Source organism: Paroedura picta, chromosome 4, assembly GCF_049243985.1.
Source record: "Paroedura picta isolate Pp20150507F chromosome 4, Ppicta_v3.0, whole genome shotgun sequence".
Taxonomy (NCBI): domain Eukaryota; kingdom Metazoa; phylum Chordata; class Lepidosauria; order Squamata; family Gekkonidae; genus Paroedura; species Paroedura picta.
Genome location: NC_135372.1, coordinates 117,717,162 through 117,734,087, shown reverse-complemented (window position 1 = coordinate 117,734,087; position 16,926 = coordinate 117,717,162). Strand labels below are relative to the sequence as shown.

The 16,926-nt window shown below is 44.6% G+C and overlaps 1 protein-coding gene across 18 annotated transcripts in view; it reads left to right on the top strand.

Annotated features, from left to right (window-relative positions):
- EPB41L1 (erythrocyte membrane protein band 4.1 like 1) overlaps window positions 1-16,926 on the top strand; it is a 181,913-nt gene that overhangs the window by 139,079 nt on the left and 25,908 nt on the right. For 13 of the 18 annotated variants that reach the window (XM_077335360.1, XM_077335354.1, XM_077335363.1 and 10 more), the window contains 9 exons: window positions 1,919-1,994; window positions 4,191-4,409; window positions 5,208-5,295; window positions 7,096-7,248; window positions 7,523-7,620; window positions 9,177-9,352; window positions 11,412-11,560; window positions 12,724-12,759; window positions 15,647-15,832. In XM_077335360.1, the coding sequence (XP_077191475.1) occupies window positions 1,919-1,994; window positions 4,191-4,409; window positions 5,208-5,295; window positions 7,096-7,248; window positions 7,523-7,620; window positions 9,177-9,352; window positions 11,412-11,560; window positions 12,724-12,759; window positions 15,647-15,832 (1,181 nt within the window). The remainder of the gene's footprint in view (window positions 1-1,918; window positions 1,995-4,190; window positions 4,410-5,207; window positions 5,296-7,095; window positions 7,249-7,522; window positions 7,621-9,176; window positions 9,353-11,411; window positions 11,561-12,723; window positions 12,760-15,646; window positions 15,833-16,926) is intronic. The other 5 variants (XM_077335362.1, XM_077335372.1, XM_077335371.1 and 2 more) reach the window with 2 other exon arrangements.

The following is a 16,926-nucleotide window of genomic DNA, read 5'->3' as shown; positions in this document are numbered from 1 at the left end:
TAGGCCAAATGCTCCCCCCTGTGGGTGCAGGAAGAGGTGGGGCAACCTGCCATGACTGAAACTCCAGCCTGCAGCCTGGCATGAAACCTCCAGTGCATAAATGGTCAAAGAGGCTTACACTCACCTTCCCTTCCTCTCACCCCAACAGACATCCTGTAAGGTAGGTGAGGTTGAGAGAACTGAAAAGACTGCTCTGTGAGAACCGCTGTAACAGCACTCCTTTTGGGGGGTAGTAAAAAGCAGGGTACAAAAAATGAGCTCCTCTTCTTCCAGCCAGTGGCCAACCAGAAGCCCCCAGGAGACCTGTAAAATTGGGGCACAAAGCCTTTGCCTAGTTGTATCTACCTACTCATTGATTGGTATTGACAAGTAGACTGCCCTAAGACTATTTGCAGAGAGGGATGGCCAATACATCTAATAATTATTATTATTATTATAGGTTCCATCTTCACTGATTCCAATTCTGTGCTCCTCCGTAAAGCTTGTTTGACTTCGTAACATTAGCCTTAATGGTGGCAGCGGTGGGGGGGGGGGAATAATTTCTAATTCTTCCTCATGTGTGGATTTCAGCAATTTGGACCTTTGTTATAACACCATATTTTGTCAGGCACTCTTTGTTAAATGGGAGTTATAGTGGTGACAAGCCTTTCTCAAAGGGATGTAGCCAAGACCGTAAAGCAGTTTGCATGATGGAAGTGCTGTACCAATAATTGTCCTAATAATGTAGGCCTGATCAAGCAAATGCAAAACGATTAGAAAAATACTTAGAAATAGCCTGGTCTTTTGAGATGGATGCAGCAGCGCTGTGCAGTGTTGGGGGTACTGGGTGGGCTGCCTGTGTCCAATTTCTCTGAGGTGATTTTTATTCATGGTGACTGACTTACGGCTTTTTAGACTTCAGGATTCTCTGAGGTGATTTTTGTTCCTGGTGACTGACTTACGGCTTTTTAGACTCCCAGTTAGTACAGATCTGGAGAGGAAGCACTCTGAAGGTTTCTTACTAGCCCCGTTGCCTGTTAGCATTAAGAGATCAGGCCTGCTTCTCAAAGGAACTAAAGGACTCCCCTACTAAGAAACAGCATTGTTATACTCAGCAGTGCCCCCTTCTGTTAAATCCCCACAGTAATGGAGTAGGTACGTCTGCTGTCTGCCTCAGCTGGATGCAGACACATAGCCTGAAAGCCCTGCTTGGGCCCCCGCCATCTCTAAATCCCTATAGACCAACCTGCACAATCACAACAAAAGGATGTCATGAACAGAGAGCTGGTGTGCTGGATAAAGGTACCTGCAGAGCAAAATAGGTTAGGCCGACTTAACTCAGGGGAGTCTCTGTTTGTACGGATATATAAGGCAGAGCAAGTGGTGCCCTCTGCTGTGATGTCAGCAGGCAGAAAAGTGTGGTGATTGGACCCAAATATTAATACTGTTTAGCCTCCCCCCCCCCCTTCACTGCTAGGAGGAAAGAGGTTCCTCCGTGGGAAGGAGTGTATCGAATAGCCAAATGTGGGTGGGTTTTCTGTGTGGCGCTTCACACAGATGCTGCGGGAGGTCTCTCCCTGACGGCAGACCCCTGGGGAAAACATGAGACTGTTTCCATGGCAACAGCAAAGTCATGGTCTGTCTGTGCAGCGAAGGCTGTTCCACTGTGTCATAAGGCCCGAAATGGCAAATGCACCCTCCCTGTCACCCACAAACATCCAGTCTAGCCAAGATCCCTGCTGTCTTTGAAGGGTTCGTCTTATCTGGACGCATTTTTAGATTCCTGAGCGACTTGAGGGGAGGGTGTGGGAGTCAGTTCAAATCACAGAAACATCCATTGGAGATGCCGTGATTGTTTTAGGGGAAAGCAAGAGAAGGATTGTCTTGGCTGTGTGTGTTTGTTCCTCACATTATTCTCCTTTCCTCCCTCTCTTACAAGGCGGTCCCTGGAACTTTGCTTTTACTGTCAAGTTTTACCCTCCGGATCCTGCTCAGCTGACAGAGGACATCACAAGGTGAGTAAAGATGGTTCCACTTGGGGCTGATCCTCACAGTGTCCCTCTAGCAAAGGGAGGTGTAGATCCAGTCCTTCACTGCTGATCCTTGCCTTGGCAATAGACTGTCATCTTCTGGTGGCCAAGAGAAGTGTTATCAGCTAAAGGCTAATCAGATCCAAGCTACACATTGACCGTTTACGCACTGGGAACTTTACTGCCCCAGCTCCCATACAGGAACACAAATCAGGGGCGGATGAGGTGCACCAGGCCAAATGCTCCCCCATGTGGGTGCAGGAAGAGGTGGGACAACCTGCCACGCCTAAAACTCCAGCCTGCAGCCTGGCATGAAACCTCCAGTGCGTAAACGGCCATTGAGGCCCCAGCAATGAGATTAAAGGCTTGCCTAAAGAAACCCAGTACAGTCTACCAGTCATGTATACAAATATACACACACACAATTTGTGGGAAGTTCAGATATTGGTCACATCTAAATCTTTTACCAAGTTTACGGTGTTCGTTGCAATAGCTGACCATGTGCCAGTGCCAATCTGCAGCATCCTTATCAGGCTGACAAGTAAACAGAGCCAGGGGAGTTTCCAGAAAGCGCAGTCATTCCTAATCTATAGGTGTCCAGAGATCACTCAAAACACAGGTGCAGTCTGGGTCAGAGTTTCCGGGCAAGGGGCTGTCAGCATCCAGTTGTGTTTGCTTCCACACTTCCCCAGCATCTCTTAAGCTGCTATATAGTAAACTGCCACCAGCGTGGCTTTAATCCTATGACTTTCAGCCGATAGCTGCCAGGAGCCAGGAGCTGAGTGCTTTTCCTCTTAATCTGGAGTTTTTTACTCAGCCTATGCCTAGGCTTCTTTATTAGCACAGGTGAACCTGGGGAGCTGGGAGCAGCCAGTTGGTCTTCATCAGCAGGCTCAGAGCTGCGGGATGGAGATGATTCTGTACAAGCCCTTGATGGTAAATCTTGGCTTGCCTGCAGCTCCTCTCCCCACCTGTCGGCTTCTGTCACTTCTGGGTCAACTACGCTGGCCCCTTCCTCCTTCAAGGAGTCCTCCCTGTTGCTGCACTCCGACTGACCCACACCATTCAGACCCACACCATTCAGAACTGTGATGAATTGCTGTATGCAATTGCATGGTTGGTGTTTGATCCTGAGGATGAATGCTCACTGCAAACACACGGTGACGTCAATACAAATTAGTAGCATGTCTGTTGCAGATATGATTTGATGCAAGTGCAAAAGACGCTTCAGGGTAGCACCTCTTTTTTCAACCCAAATAGTTCACTGACCCATAGTAACAGCAACAAGCACTATTACAAGGTAGCTCCCTAATCTCAGAATGTCCATTACAGCATGTACTCAAAGCCCAGGAAGGTTTGATTGTTGAGTGTTGGGGACTTGAGTCATCCAGCAACTGTATACATCACCAGGACATCACTGAGAAAAATGGCAGATGACCCAGTTGGTGAGGGACCAGCCCTCTTGAGAATTCACCCTCTGAATAGTCTGGTCCTAAAGGTGCAACTTAAGACTTCTGGAACATGAAGAAGTTGGACAGGTCTACCTGGCTGGCAGTTGCCATTGCTGCAGCAACTGGCTGAAGCACAACTGGCTGATCAGATTCTCAGAGTGGTGGGCTGGTTGTTGAAATTACAAGGGAAGGAAGTAAAGAGGCTAGAAGTCTGGCCATCCAGAAAACAACTGGCCATCCAGAAACCAACCAGAGGGGAGGGGGGAACACCTGCAGGTAGAGCTTTGTAAGCCGCAGATGAACAGGGCCAAGAAGTGCTCCTCTACTGTGAGAAGGGAAACAGACCAGAAGGGCAGGCCGGGCAAAGAGTAGGAGAACCAGGGCAAAGAGAGACCATTAGGCCTCTCCTGCAGGCATCTTGAACAATCATCAGGGCAGTCACGTAGAGTAAGCTTGCAGGCTGGTGCCAAGCTATTACGCACTGCATTATGCCCTACAAGGCGCTTGAGACCTTCCCCTCATTATCCTGCAGTCCCAGGAAGCTTCAAAACCTGAGAGTTTCTTTGAGCCTCGAGGGGAGGGGGGGGGGGAGTCATTGCAAGTAACTAGTGGGCTGCATTTGGCTTGGTGACGTAGCAGGTGTGCAGGCCTGCCTCCAAAAGTGGGAAATGTTTGCAACTCTATGCTCCTGATGTGAAGCTTTCACTGCTTCACATTCTTCCCTCCCCAGGTACTACCTGTGCCTGCAGCTCCGAGCAGACATTATCAGCGGACGTCTGCCGTGCTCCTTTGTCACACACGCTCTGCTTGGCTCCTATGCGGTGCAAGCTGAACTGGGGGACTATGATGTGGAGGAGCATGTGGCCAACTATATCAGTGAGCTTCGCTTTGCCCCAAACCAGACCAGGGAACTGGAAGAACGCATTATGGAGCTGCATAAAACTTACCGGTAAGTGGGTTTTCATCCTGTAGTCAGTACTGTAAACAGCTGAGACATGGGCAGGCTGCCCTCTCATGGTGTTTGGGTGGAAACGGCATTGTGCAACTTTCTCACAACATCTTTTTTGTCTGCTTTTGCTTCTATTTTTTATGATGTTTTTAGACCTATTTCAGCTATCGGCTGGATATTAGGGAAAATATTTACTGTCATAATTCAGCAGTGGAATCTGCTGCCTAGGGTGGTAGTCAGCTCCCCCTCACTGGCAGTCTTCAAGTGTGGCTGGACAAACACTGGACAGAAATGCTTTAGACCAGGGGTAGTCAACCTGTGGTCCTGCAGATGTTCATGGACTACAATTCCCATGAACCCCTGCCAGCGTTTGCTGGCAGGGGTTCATGAGAATTGTAGTCCATGAATATAAGGAGGACCACAGGTTGACTACCCCTGCTTTAGACTAATTCTGCCTTAATCATAGGGTTGCAAAAGATGGCCTGTAGAGCCCCCTTTCAGCTCTGTAGGTCTATGATCCTAGATTTTGTAGGGTGATTTTTATTGTTTTTACATTGTTTTTATTTTTACTTTGTTGCATGTTTGCATTTTGCTTTTGTTGGGTTTTTTTTTCTTGTTCTGGTTTTGCTGAGGTGTCTTGAGAGGGCTCTCAAAGGCGAGTTGATCAAATAGATGAAATCTCACTTAATTCTTTATCTCTGTGTCCTCTAAAGGCCTTGCTAGAGATACACCAGCCTCTTGTCTGTCTTTTGGAGCCAAATGTTTTCATGCCTGCCATTTCTTCCTTTTCTTCCAAAGGGGCATGACACCTGGGGAGGCAGAAATTCACTTCCTGGAAAATGCTAAGAAGCTTTCCATGTATGGAGTTGACTTGCATCATGCCAAGGTACCCTCACCTGAGGGCTGGAAGCACCCAGCTGGAAGGAAGCTCTTGCTTTGGGCAGCTGTTCTTCTCTTTAAAAAAACAACAACTTAGCTGCTATACTATCTGCTGTGCTTCTTTTTCAATAAATAGAAATAGAAATCTTAGGTTCCATGCAAAAAAAAATCCCAAAATGTTTTAAAATGGGACTGCTGTCCTAATCTCTCTTAATCTGGAAACTAAGGAAAGCATTGCTTGGCTTAATTGGTATGCTGGGAATGTGGGTTGCCTAGATCTGTGTAAAGTTTGACAAATGGTCCCATGCTGCCATATTGCTTCCAGATGAGTATCGTTTACAACTCAGCTAATGTGCATCTCTGCTTTGTGGCAGCCTCTTTCACATATTACATGGCCCAACCACCAAGTTAGCCACAGTGTTAATACATGTCAGGAGCCTCAGCCAATCAGAATCGTCCTGACCAGTGTACCTTTTCTGGCTTTACACTTTGCATCCATCTTATACATCTTAAGTGTACCGTCAGAACAGGCAGTGTCTGAAGAGGCGATGACAAGCACTGTCCATTAGGAAGTGATCCAAGGACCACCTTACTTCCGGACTGAACTCGGCACGAGTGCACTGCGTTTACCAGTTTGGATTTTTTCTAAGGCTCATCTGAGCATTAGAACATTCTGCCATATCCTTCGGCCATCATAATAGCAAGCAGTATACCATTAGGCACATTGCAGACACTCTGGCAAACGTTTTGGGAGTGTTAGCTTCCTGGCTGGCTGCAGCTAAACCATGAGGCCTTTTCTGTAACACATCAAAGCTGGCAACCTTATTCCAGAAAAACAGTTTTCTTCACAATTTTTGTGACAGACATTCTCAGATTATTATCACAAGATTCTTGGTTGCAAACCCCACAGTGGGCATCCCTGCACACATTTCTTCATCTGGTCTCTGTCTCTTCTGGTGCCTATATCTCCCTCCCACACACATACATAAATTCACAGCTTTCTTCCATCCCCTTTCTTATCCATGTGTTACCTGACAGCAACCATAATATCAGTCGTGAGCCATTTTAGCAGTGTTACCTTATAGAGGAGGTAACTACACTTAGATGGTGGGCAGCAGGGGAACTGCCCTGGACTTCCCAAGAGGAAAGAGTAGCAGGCTTCTGCTTGCATCTGCCCTGTTTGGGGTTAGGTTCTGAGCAGCAGTGGAGGCTCCTGCCCACCATGCATAGTGTGAGGGAGACTCCTTACATGGCTTCAGTAGTTGGGACAGTGATTCTAGGGACCTATTCTAAACTTTTGCTCAGTGCCCCAGAATCACCAAGACTGCCTCCATTCCTAATAAATTGCCTCTCCAGTCTTTGCAAACATAAGGAGATTCCACAATAATTTCTCATTGTAAATGCCATTTTTCAGGTCTGAACTGAGACTATACTAGTTTTAAAAAGAATGTCTGCTAGACCTCCTTTTCCTACAGACATAATAGGCAACATGGCGCACCACCTGTTGTTCTAGATTAGTTGATCTTGTTCCAGATCCAGGGTGAAGTATCTAGAGAGACAGGACATACATTTTCTAAATTAATGTGGGCTGGAGATGTAAGTCTGATGTTTGAAGGTAGAGGCAGGCAGTGATCTATTTGACATTTAGGGTGGAGATATAGTACCCTAGTCCCATAGCTGTCAGCTTCCTTCCTTGCTCTTCTTAAGCTTGAAAATTCCTTTGCTTTGGCAGTATTTGCACTTGCAGTATTTCTGTGCACTAATGCCACTCTCTGTCTCTTTAATTTTCTGCCATATCTCCTGTCAGGATTCAGAAGGCATTGACATTATGCTGGGTGTTTGTGCCAATGGCCTTCTCATCTATAGGGACCGGCTGAGGATAAACCGTTTTGCCTGGCCCAAGATCCTCAAGATTTCATACAAGAGAAGTAACTTCTACATCAAAATTCGACCTGGTGAGGTAAGTAACTTTTTTTTGGTGGGGGGGGGGTGAGGATTACATTCCTTTGGAGGTACTTCACTGGGCAGTGAAGAAGGAATCAGTTCCTGAGGAGAATCTGATTGTCTGAAAAAGTCAATTTTCTCACTTGGGTTATGCATATTGGACAGGCCTTCTGGCATATGCCAGAACGTGGGAGAGGGGTAAGGCTTCCTGGGCATCTGACGGCACTGTCTGATAGACAATGACTTGAACCTTGGGCAGAATGCCAGATCTTTGTTTTCTCCATTTTCAGTATGAGCAGTTTGAGAGTACCATTGGGTTCAAGCTGCCCAACCATCGTTCAGCCAAGAGACTTTGGAAAGTTTGCATTGAGCACCATACGTTCTTCAGGTGAGAGGGGGGAAATCGTTATTTATTAATTTTATTTCAGTGTTTTCTTCTAGCATTTCTTTCACTGTACACTTTATTCTTTACTCGTTCTGTCTTTGCAAGGACTGGCAAGGTAGCTAACAATTTAAAACCTACAAAATATAAACTAAGGAAATCAACTCCCTCCTAAATATCCCATTAAAGCAATTTTAGAAAGAGCTTAAAAACAGAATTAAAATACATGCAGAGCACTAGAAACATTGGTTAGGAAGGGGATATCTGTGACAGACAGCAAACTGCCAATGTGACATACTGGTCTGGGAACCTTGATTGACAGGGAGTACAAAAAAGAATTTGTTGTCCTGAGGGAGTGGCAGTTAAGAAGAAAGATGTGGGAGTAGAGAGAAGGAGAAAAATGAAGGACTGGAGAAAATCTGAGACAGGAAAGTGGAAACAGTGATCCTTCCCTGAGGATAATATCTCCTAGTAAATGGGGAGGGGTTGATCTCTATCAAATGTTAAAGAAGGAAAATTGGAACCTGTGTTTATATTCCAGTCTCCACAGACTGTAGTAATTTTGTGACCAATAAGCTTATGCCTGTTTATTTAAGGAGTGATAGCCAAGTGGTCTCTCTCAGTAGTTGCAAACACCTCTTGGTAGAACAAAACAGCTACATTTTCTTGACAAACCTGAAACCCACATGACAGTCTGACTTGAGCACTCCCCCATAGGAGTGAAATAAAACAGTTTATGTGTTGTGAATTAATATCAGCCTTCCATGTGCCTTATTCTGACCTATACCAATGAAGGGGCTTTTGATTACTCAGCTTCCTAGACTAGGTCGGAATATATCTATATACATTTTAACCATGTAGGGGAGGAACAGACAGAAAAAAGAAGATGGAAAGGGAGCTGCTCATCTAAGTCAAAAAGTGGGAAACTATCGTAGTATAATTGAGGGCATGCTGATGGAAGGGGACACAGAAGGGGACAAATGAATCTCCTGAGGAGAGAGTTCCAGAACTTTGGCTAAGGAGTTCCTCTCGCAGATTCCCACCTGCCTAAACTCAGAAGGTCGGGGCACCCAAAACAACACTTCCAAAGACAACTGTTATGGTACGGCAGGCTTATAAGGGATTAGGCAGTGCTTTAGTTACATTGGTCCCAAAACACACAAGGTTTTGAAGGTGGACAATTTTAATTCTGCCTGGAAACAAGTTGGAAGCCAGTATAAATAGACCAAGACTGTACTGATATGGTTCCAGTGCACCACTCCAGTCAACATCCTGGCTGTAGGATTCCATACAACATGAAGCTTCAAAACACTTTTCAAGGGCAGCCCCACATGGAGAGCATTGCTACTCTAGATGTAACAAGGCTGCACCCAGGTCTTTTCTGCCCAGGAAGGTACATCAGGACTGTTGCAGAGATTACCGCAAGATAATGTATGTGATACTCGTGATTACAGAATGTGCTATACATTATTATTCATTGTTATTGTTGACTTGCTAGTGCTGCGCCCCATTGCTGAATGACATGCTGATCCGAGGCAGGGCCCTCCTTCTTCCCTTTGCAGGCTGGTGTCTCCAGAGCCCCCTCCAAAAGGCTTCCTCGTAATGGGCTCCAAGTTCCGTTATAGTGGGCGAACACAGGCACAAACGCGCCAGGCCAGCGCCCTGATAGATCGTCCCGCCCCATACTTTGAGCGCTCCTCCAGCAAACGGTACACCATGTCTCGCAGCCTCGATGGAGGTACGCCCCAAATTGGGGAGGGGGAGGGAGATTGGTTCACTGGTGGGTATGGGGAGGCTTTTGCTGAAAGGATGAGGCCATTTGCAGAGGAGATGGGTGGCTGCAGTCTAGCATGGCAAAGAGTTTTCTTGCCATTTTTTTCAGTAAAGTATGGCTGGTCCTGCCTTCCATTTGCGCAGAGCATCTTTATTGGTTGATTTGCCAGGGTACCCATGATAGGCCAATGTAATAATTGGATGCTGGATTACCAAGAGACCTAGCATTGTTCAGACCTGATCAGCTTCAGCAAGATGGCCTGTCAGGGTTCTTATGACAATACTCCAGGATTTAGTTTGAAATGCTAGTCCCGGTTGGAAGGTTATGTAGATGTGTTCCCAGACAGGATATGGATGGTCCATAACAGAATGGAGGAGGATCATGGCTTTTAAGGCAAATTCACTCTCAAATGGTTTGCAAATCTGCATCCACTAAGATTGTATTTATTTATTATATTTATATACCGCCTTCCTTTGTGGTTCAGGGCAGTTTACATAGAACATAGGAAAACATAAGGATAATAAGCACAGTATAATTCAAATAAATGATGGCAATGGGAGTGGTTTCATGGCAACGTTAAACATGTTAACTATGACCCCAGAGGTTGGTCAGTTCATGTCTTCATGTTTGTTCCATGGACAAAAAAGAGGGAGGCAATAGTGTGGAGGGAGGGTTTGATTTTTTAAAGAGTACCCGTAACCTTGACCCTACCTGCCCACTCATCAGTTTCACAACTGTGTCAGGATATAACTTCCAAAGAAGTGGTCTTCTGACATAGGCCTTTCCGTTTATGCTATTCCTATATAATTCCATGGCCTCATGAATGAATTCAGAGATCATAGCTCTTTACATAATGATTGAAATCACTGAATGACCTGAGAAAAAATGAGGAACCAAAATGTCAGCAATATCAATATATACTCCTGGGTAAAGAACCCATAGCATTTCATTCATAGTTATGATTCTTTGGCACCTGGTAAGTCTGTGGTTCTAACAACTCTTTGTTAAAATACAGGGCGGATGAAAATACTCCAGAATAAACAGATTATCTTCCATCCCTTCTGATACTCTTTCGATGACCTCCAGTCCTTGACTTTGGCTTGGTTTAGGTGTCAAGATTTTTTGGTTCTTGTTCCTTTGTTGCAGGAAATATTTTGTAATTTGAGGAATGGAAACATTGACAGCAAGCTTAAAGGCTTTTGGTTAGTTTGCTTAAAATAAAAGCATTTGGGGGCAACTGACTTTCAGAATGTTTTCCCCTTATAATATTAGCATGGCTCAAACAGTCACCCTTTCTTTTTGAATTGTGCCTTTGCAATGCATCCCTAGTCCAATAGGCCCCTTTCAGCCTTTATACCAGGGGTAGTCAAACTGCGGCTCTCCAGATGTCCATGGACTACAATTCCCAGAAGCCCCTGCCAGCATTTGCTGGCAGGGGCTCCTGGGAATTGTAGTCCATGGACATCTGGAGGGCCGCAGTTTGACTACCCCTGCTTTATACTATAACAAAGGCCACATTCTGTAGAACCAGCTGATAAGATACTTAAGTGCTCCTGAGAAATATTTCAAGCATGTGATCTGGAACATGGGGGATACGGCTCTCCTCCCCCTCTATAAAAAGGATGCTGAATAGAGGGATACTGTCTTGATATTGTAGGGCTTTTCAGAAATGATCAGATTGTCATACAATTGTAGGCCAGCTATTAGTGCATTTGGGCACACAGTCAGATGTCATGCAAGTGGAAGTGTTCTTAACTTAAGCACCAAGGGAATCCTAGGAATCAAAAACAAATAACAAAACAAAAATTGAAACTCAAAGGGCACATTGTGGGATGTACCAGGGCTTGGGGATGTGTTAGGAGGATTTCTCAAGGGGAAAGGTGGGTTCTTCCCTTTTCCCCCCAACTCTGTTTTGTTATTGGATCATGTATTAGAACCATGTATGTGCATCCTGTAAAGCATAGCTCTTGACTGAACTCAGTGGGACAAACAGGACTCCTTTGTCTGTCTCTCTCCTGTGCAGAGTTCTCCCGCCCAGCTTCAGTCAGCGAGAATCACGATGGAGGAGCAGAGTCAGAGAAGAGAGAAGACGATAGCAAATATGGCGGAAGGACGCTTTCCGAGGCTGAGGATGATGAGTTGACCACCCCCACAAAAATCAAGGAACTAAAGGTACAAAATCTGCAATCATGGTTTTTGGAAACCTTCTGAAAGAATGCTTCTGTCATAATCTGCACCTGTTTCCCAGCATCAAAGCTCTCTGGTAGGAGGTGCCTGAAATACTGCAGAAAGCAACAAAAATTTTAGTCACTGATTCCTAGCCCACCCCATCTCACAAGTCTGCTCCCCAGGAGGAGACAGTTCTTAACCCAAAGGATGACTGTCTCCTCAGTAACTGAAGGAACTTTTCAATGTCGACCTTATGTGACCCATGGAATATTAACCCTCTGTGACTGTAATGGCATCCAGTCAGTGATGAAAATTGACTTCTAGCCACTTAACCTGAGCCATTCTTGTTTTCCCTTTAGCCCCCCAGAAGAATGGACAAAAGTGCTATGCACCAGCTGCAGGGATGGCAGCATCACTTTAGAGAGACTGCTTGTTACAAAACAGAATCTCTATGCTTCTCCCCCAGTTACCTTTTGGGGAGGATGATGCCTTTACTCTCTGGCGCTTTCTCCAGGTACCAAAAAAGGTCTCTTGGTTGCAGGGTGGTATTATTGCTGTTGTTCAAAGTCCCCCTGCCTGTCAAGCGGGTGTTCACATTCCTTCCCTATCCCCAATTTATATGGAACTACTGTTTTCCCATAGAGCGATTGCATACACACTTTCTTACAGCAGCAGCCAGCCCCGGTTGGCGGAATGTGCTGTCAAGTCACAGCTGACTTATGGTGAGTCTGTAGGGTTTTCAAGGCAATGGACAAGCAGAGGTGGTTCGCCATTGCCTGCCTTCAAGTACCGACTGTGGACACTTGGTGGTCTTGCAATCAAGTACTAACAAGGGTTGACCCTGCTTAGTTTTCAGGATCTGGCTAACCTGGGCCATCCAGGACAGGGCATCCCATCTAGCCCATAGTCTTCCATTTCCCCAACCCAAGCTGAATTAGGGCATGGAATTTGCAGAGAGCAACATCATTGGGTTCCTAGTTCACAATGAAAAATCTAGAAAACAGAAGCATGATAGTTCTGGTGATTTGTTCCTGAAAGGGAAACTGTCACATGCAGTATTACAAATGACATTTTGAGTCAAAACTTGACGTGTAATGCATATTATGAGTTCCCTTGACTGACCCTCCCAGTTACTTTCCCCTCCCCGCTCTTCTTTTCGCTATCAGCCGGAGCAAGAAACCACCCCAAGGCACAAGCAGGAGGTATTCTCTCTCTGGAATGTCTTAACTCTTCACCAGTGCATCATAGCGTTCATCTACTTTTTAAAAACAAAATGCAAACATTGTATGTGCCCTTGTTTACTGGAATACGAGATGCACTTAAAAAGGAATAGGAATATTCCTCTCTTGCCGTCTTTTGAACTAATTGGATACTTAAGTGCAGGAGTTCTTTTCTGGAAGCATCTTTTATCCCACTAACTAAGAAATTCCCTTTCTCCTTGTATGTATGAGCAAGAAGCCCTCCTAGCAAGCAGAGGCCAGATCACTTGAGCTACCTGCTTCCTGGGAACTATACCCATTAATTCTCCCACTGACTGTTTCCTATGTGTTCTTGACATTCCATTTTCTGTTTCTTCATTTTCCGGCTCTGATGTCTTCAGGTAGGATGCACTTCTTTAAGAAGCAGAAAAAGTTCTGACAAGCTTTTATGCTGCTCAGTTGTAGAACAGGGTATTGATCTACATGACTGTTTCCAGGCTGGTGCAACTTAAAACAGAATGGAAGTATAACTCCCACCTAGGCATTAGCTGAGTTTCCAAGCAGTAGAAAGTAATTCTGTTAAGTTTCCTAAAAAATTAATTACAGTGCAATCTTAGGCACATATACTGAGAGTTTAATGAGACCTACTCCCTAGTATGTGCATTTAGGATTGCAGCCCATGAGTACTAAATTTGATGTGACTGTAGAGGCAATTAACTAAGTGAACTAAGAATAACGGCACACTCATGTGTATTTGTGGTTGTTACAGTGGTTGTTACACATGGCTTTGGACATGAAGATCCTTAATACTGTGCTATATAAATTAACCACCTGCAGAGCAAAACTGCATTTTGAAATCACAGAAAAAAACAGCAATTAAACTGTGACCAATTATTCATGATCATGAACAGAGCTCGTTTCTGTATTTGACTGAAAACTTCCTAGCTTGATCAAATTCCAGTTTGTAGAAACTTCCAAATGCAGGCATCTTAGCAAATAGTTTACTCCCAGAAGACTGGGATTAAATTGAGGTTTAGAATCCTGGTTTTGGAAACTTTGGATGCATACAAAGAAAGGGAAAAGGGGGAGCACAGGTGAATGCAAACAAGCCATGTTATGCCCAGGTTCCATTTAACCGTAGTGTTTCCTGGTGTCTGAATACAGATGGAATCTGAAGATAAATCCTGCCAGGGGGAGGACTAGAGTCCCAGTTTGCCTGTATTGCATAGAAGACTTTGGGCTGATTTTAGCAGCTTGGATCTGGCTTCAGATTTGGAGCATGGAAAAAGGCTAGTCAGACTAAATGCTTTTCCCGATGGGAGCTGCCACATGTGTAAAAAGGGTGGTTTCTTACAAGACAGGAAGACTGTTGTATGTTGCCTGGCCATGTCATGAGATTTTCCCTCCACATACACCAAGGACCTGAACTTCAGTGCCGGCTATTGTTCCCATCCATGTTCTCTCATCATTTATTGCTTCTGCATGTTCCATGTTGCCACCCTTTATTATCCTTATTGATAACCTCACTGGGACATGAATGGGACAGGAGACAAACTGGTTCACAGATGTGCATTGTTTTTGTTCTTTGATTCTCAGCCTCTAGAACAGTAATTCTCAAAATGCAAGAAAACCACTAGCGTGCCATGAGAAATCTTAAATAATTAAAGTTTTCTGTAAGTACTTACCCATGGAGGAGACTGTTCAATGCATTTCTGCGTGAATTTTTCCTGTGGTCTAGCCTCTTTCCAATGGGCTTCCACTGCAAGCAAATAATTTTTGCCATGTTGCTTCATTGGGTAAGGGTGTTGTTAGATTATTCAGTCTGAACGCAGAGACGCTGAAGAATGACCCATCCTCAGAAGTAGCTTCATGTTGTAACTCTGCATGAAGTATTGCCCTGGATTTACTTCTTTGTAAATGACACAAGAAAAGTGCCTAATGGAGATGCAGAAGGGGTGGCTCCTTTGGGTCATTTTACTCTTGCACAGTATTTATAAGCATGAACAGTGCCAGATTTTACTTCTGCAAAAAGTGTGCCTTAAACATTTGGAAAGCACTGCTCTAGTGTGACTTAACCATTGCTTGTTGTGATTTCCACACTGAACAACAACAACAAATTAAAGCAAAAGATAGGTTGATCAGAACCTCAATTCTTCTTTCAGTTTTGCATAAATATAAATTTCTTTGAATCAGTTTGTATAGTTCAACAGCGTGAAGCTTCACTTACTGCAGTAAACACTTTTGAAAAGGAGACAGTTTTTTTTCAGTGCTCCTGAATTTAGCTATACAACATGAGCCAAACCTAAATCTCCGTTTAGCTCTTTGCAATGGCCAATATCCAGTTCTTTATTCAGATTTATCTCTGGCCACGTCGGTTGCAGACTTAATGTCCTGAGAGCATCTAGTGGAAATTGCCATTAGAGGCTATAAACACTGGATGGGAACAAAACTGTTTGTCTCCCAGCCCCTTGAAGCTGTTTGCTCTGGAGCTACTGGTCTTCCAGTAAAAACTAACACATGCCATCCAACAAAAAGGATTTCTAGTGCAGATTATTAGAATGTTTACTGGAAAAGGAATAGAAATTGACATTAGAACTCCCAAGAACAGTGTCTCTGACTGTTCTCTAACCCTGGAGATCAGGGATTTACAAGGATTTTACTTAATTAATTGATTTCTCAAACAGGGTATGTTTTCCAGGACTTCCCGTCCTCCTAAACTGCAACTTATTCAAATTCTGCCATTTGTATGGAGATTTCATGTCCAGGAAATAGCCCCCCCCCCCAAAAAAAAATTCTAAATGCAGTGAAGCTTCCATCTCCTCCCTGTCCCACTCATGTTCCATCCTCTGATCCTCACCTCAGTAGTTACCTTCCCCTCTCCCTCTGAAAGTTTTTAGACAAACCGGAAGATGTTTTGCTAAAGCATCAGGCCAGCATCAATGAACTGAAGAGGACCTTGAAGGAACCCAACAGCAAACTCGTGCACAGGGACCGGAGACTGCCTTCTTCACCTGCCTCTTCCTCACCCAAACATGAGGATGAGACACCAAAGGGAACCCCGGAGAAAACGAATGAGGTTTGTTGGCTGTGTTTAATTATATCGTGTCTTTTATCTGTTAACTAGGCCATGAAGTTGTGCCATTTATAGTATTTGATGATTGTGCTGTTTGTGTTTTGTACCTGCTTATTCATTTACTCAGCAGCATAGTAGAGACAGTCTTATTTGGGGGGTGGGGGTGGGGGACGACACACATGTCTCTAATATCTGAATCCTCCTCTTTGACCCACACTTTAAGACATTGTTGCCTATAACAGACTTCATTTCCTGGTTGTTGTTGTTTTTTTTAAGTAACAGGTTCCCTATATTCTAGGTAAAGACATAAGAATCATCTTAAAAGTGGGATTTTTCCCCCTGCTCTGTGTGTGTGAGTGTGCGCGGCTGTATTTCAAATTAGCTGTCAAGTCATCTTGTTTGTTTGTTTGTTTGCACTGAACCAATAACATCAATGCAAGAACAACAGTAGCGGAGATCATATTCCAGCAGGAACTGTGTGATTTGAAAGGCTTCTCTAGGTGTAGATCCTAAGTATGACTACTTACAATGAACAGGGCTGGAGAGAATTGTGCCTCATGATAGTCTCTCAGAGAGTCAATGCATTTCAAGAGTTGTTGGCATTGTGAACCCTAGTTGGCTCTGGTTATCACTCTCAGAACTGTGAGAAGGGAACCCTTTTCACATAAACCTGCCAGATTTGACTCCACCCTTTTTGAATCCTGGAAATGATTGCAAGTTAAACTACATGTCTACCATCTGCCTCTCGTAGAAGAACCTGTGGCTTGTTTTCTGTATCCTGTGGATGACAGCAGGCCCAGCAGTGAGGAGATGCTTGGGATAGACCACAGCAAGACTCTTAGACAAGGCACAGAATATTCATGAAAACATAGCATCATTTCAGGCATATCAAAAGAAACTTAGTATTGCACATGAACACCAAATCAGACCATGGAGGTCAGTATTGTCTACTCGGACTGGCAGCAGCTCTCCAGGGTCTCAGGTCAAGTAACTACCTTTCAGACCAGTGACTACCTGATCCTTTCAGCTGAAGATGTAAGGGATTGAACCAGGGTCTTCTAAATGCTGAGTAAGTGCTGTACCTAATAATCTGACCC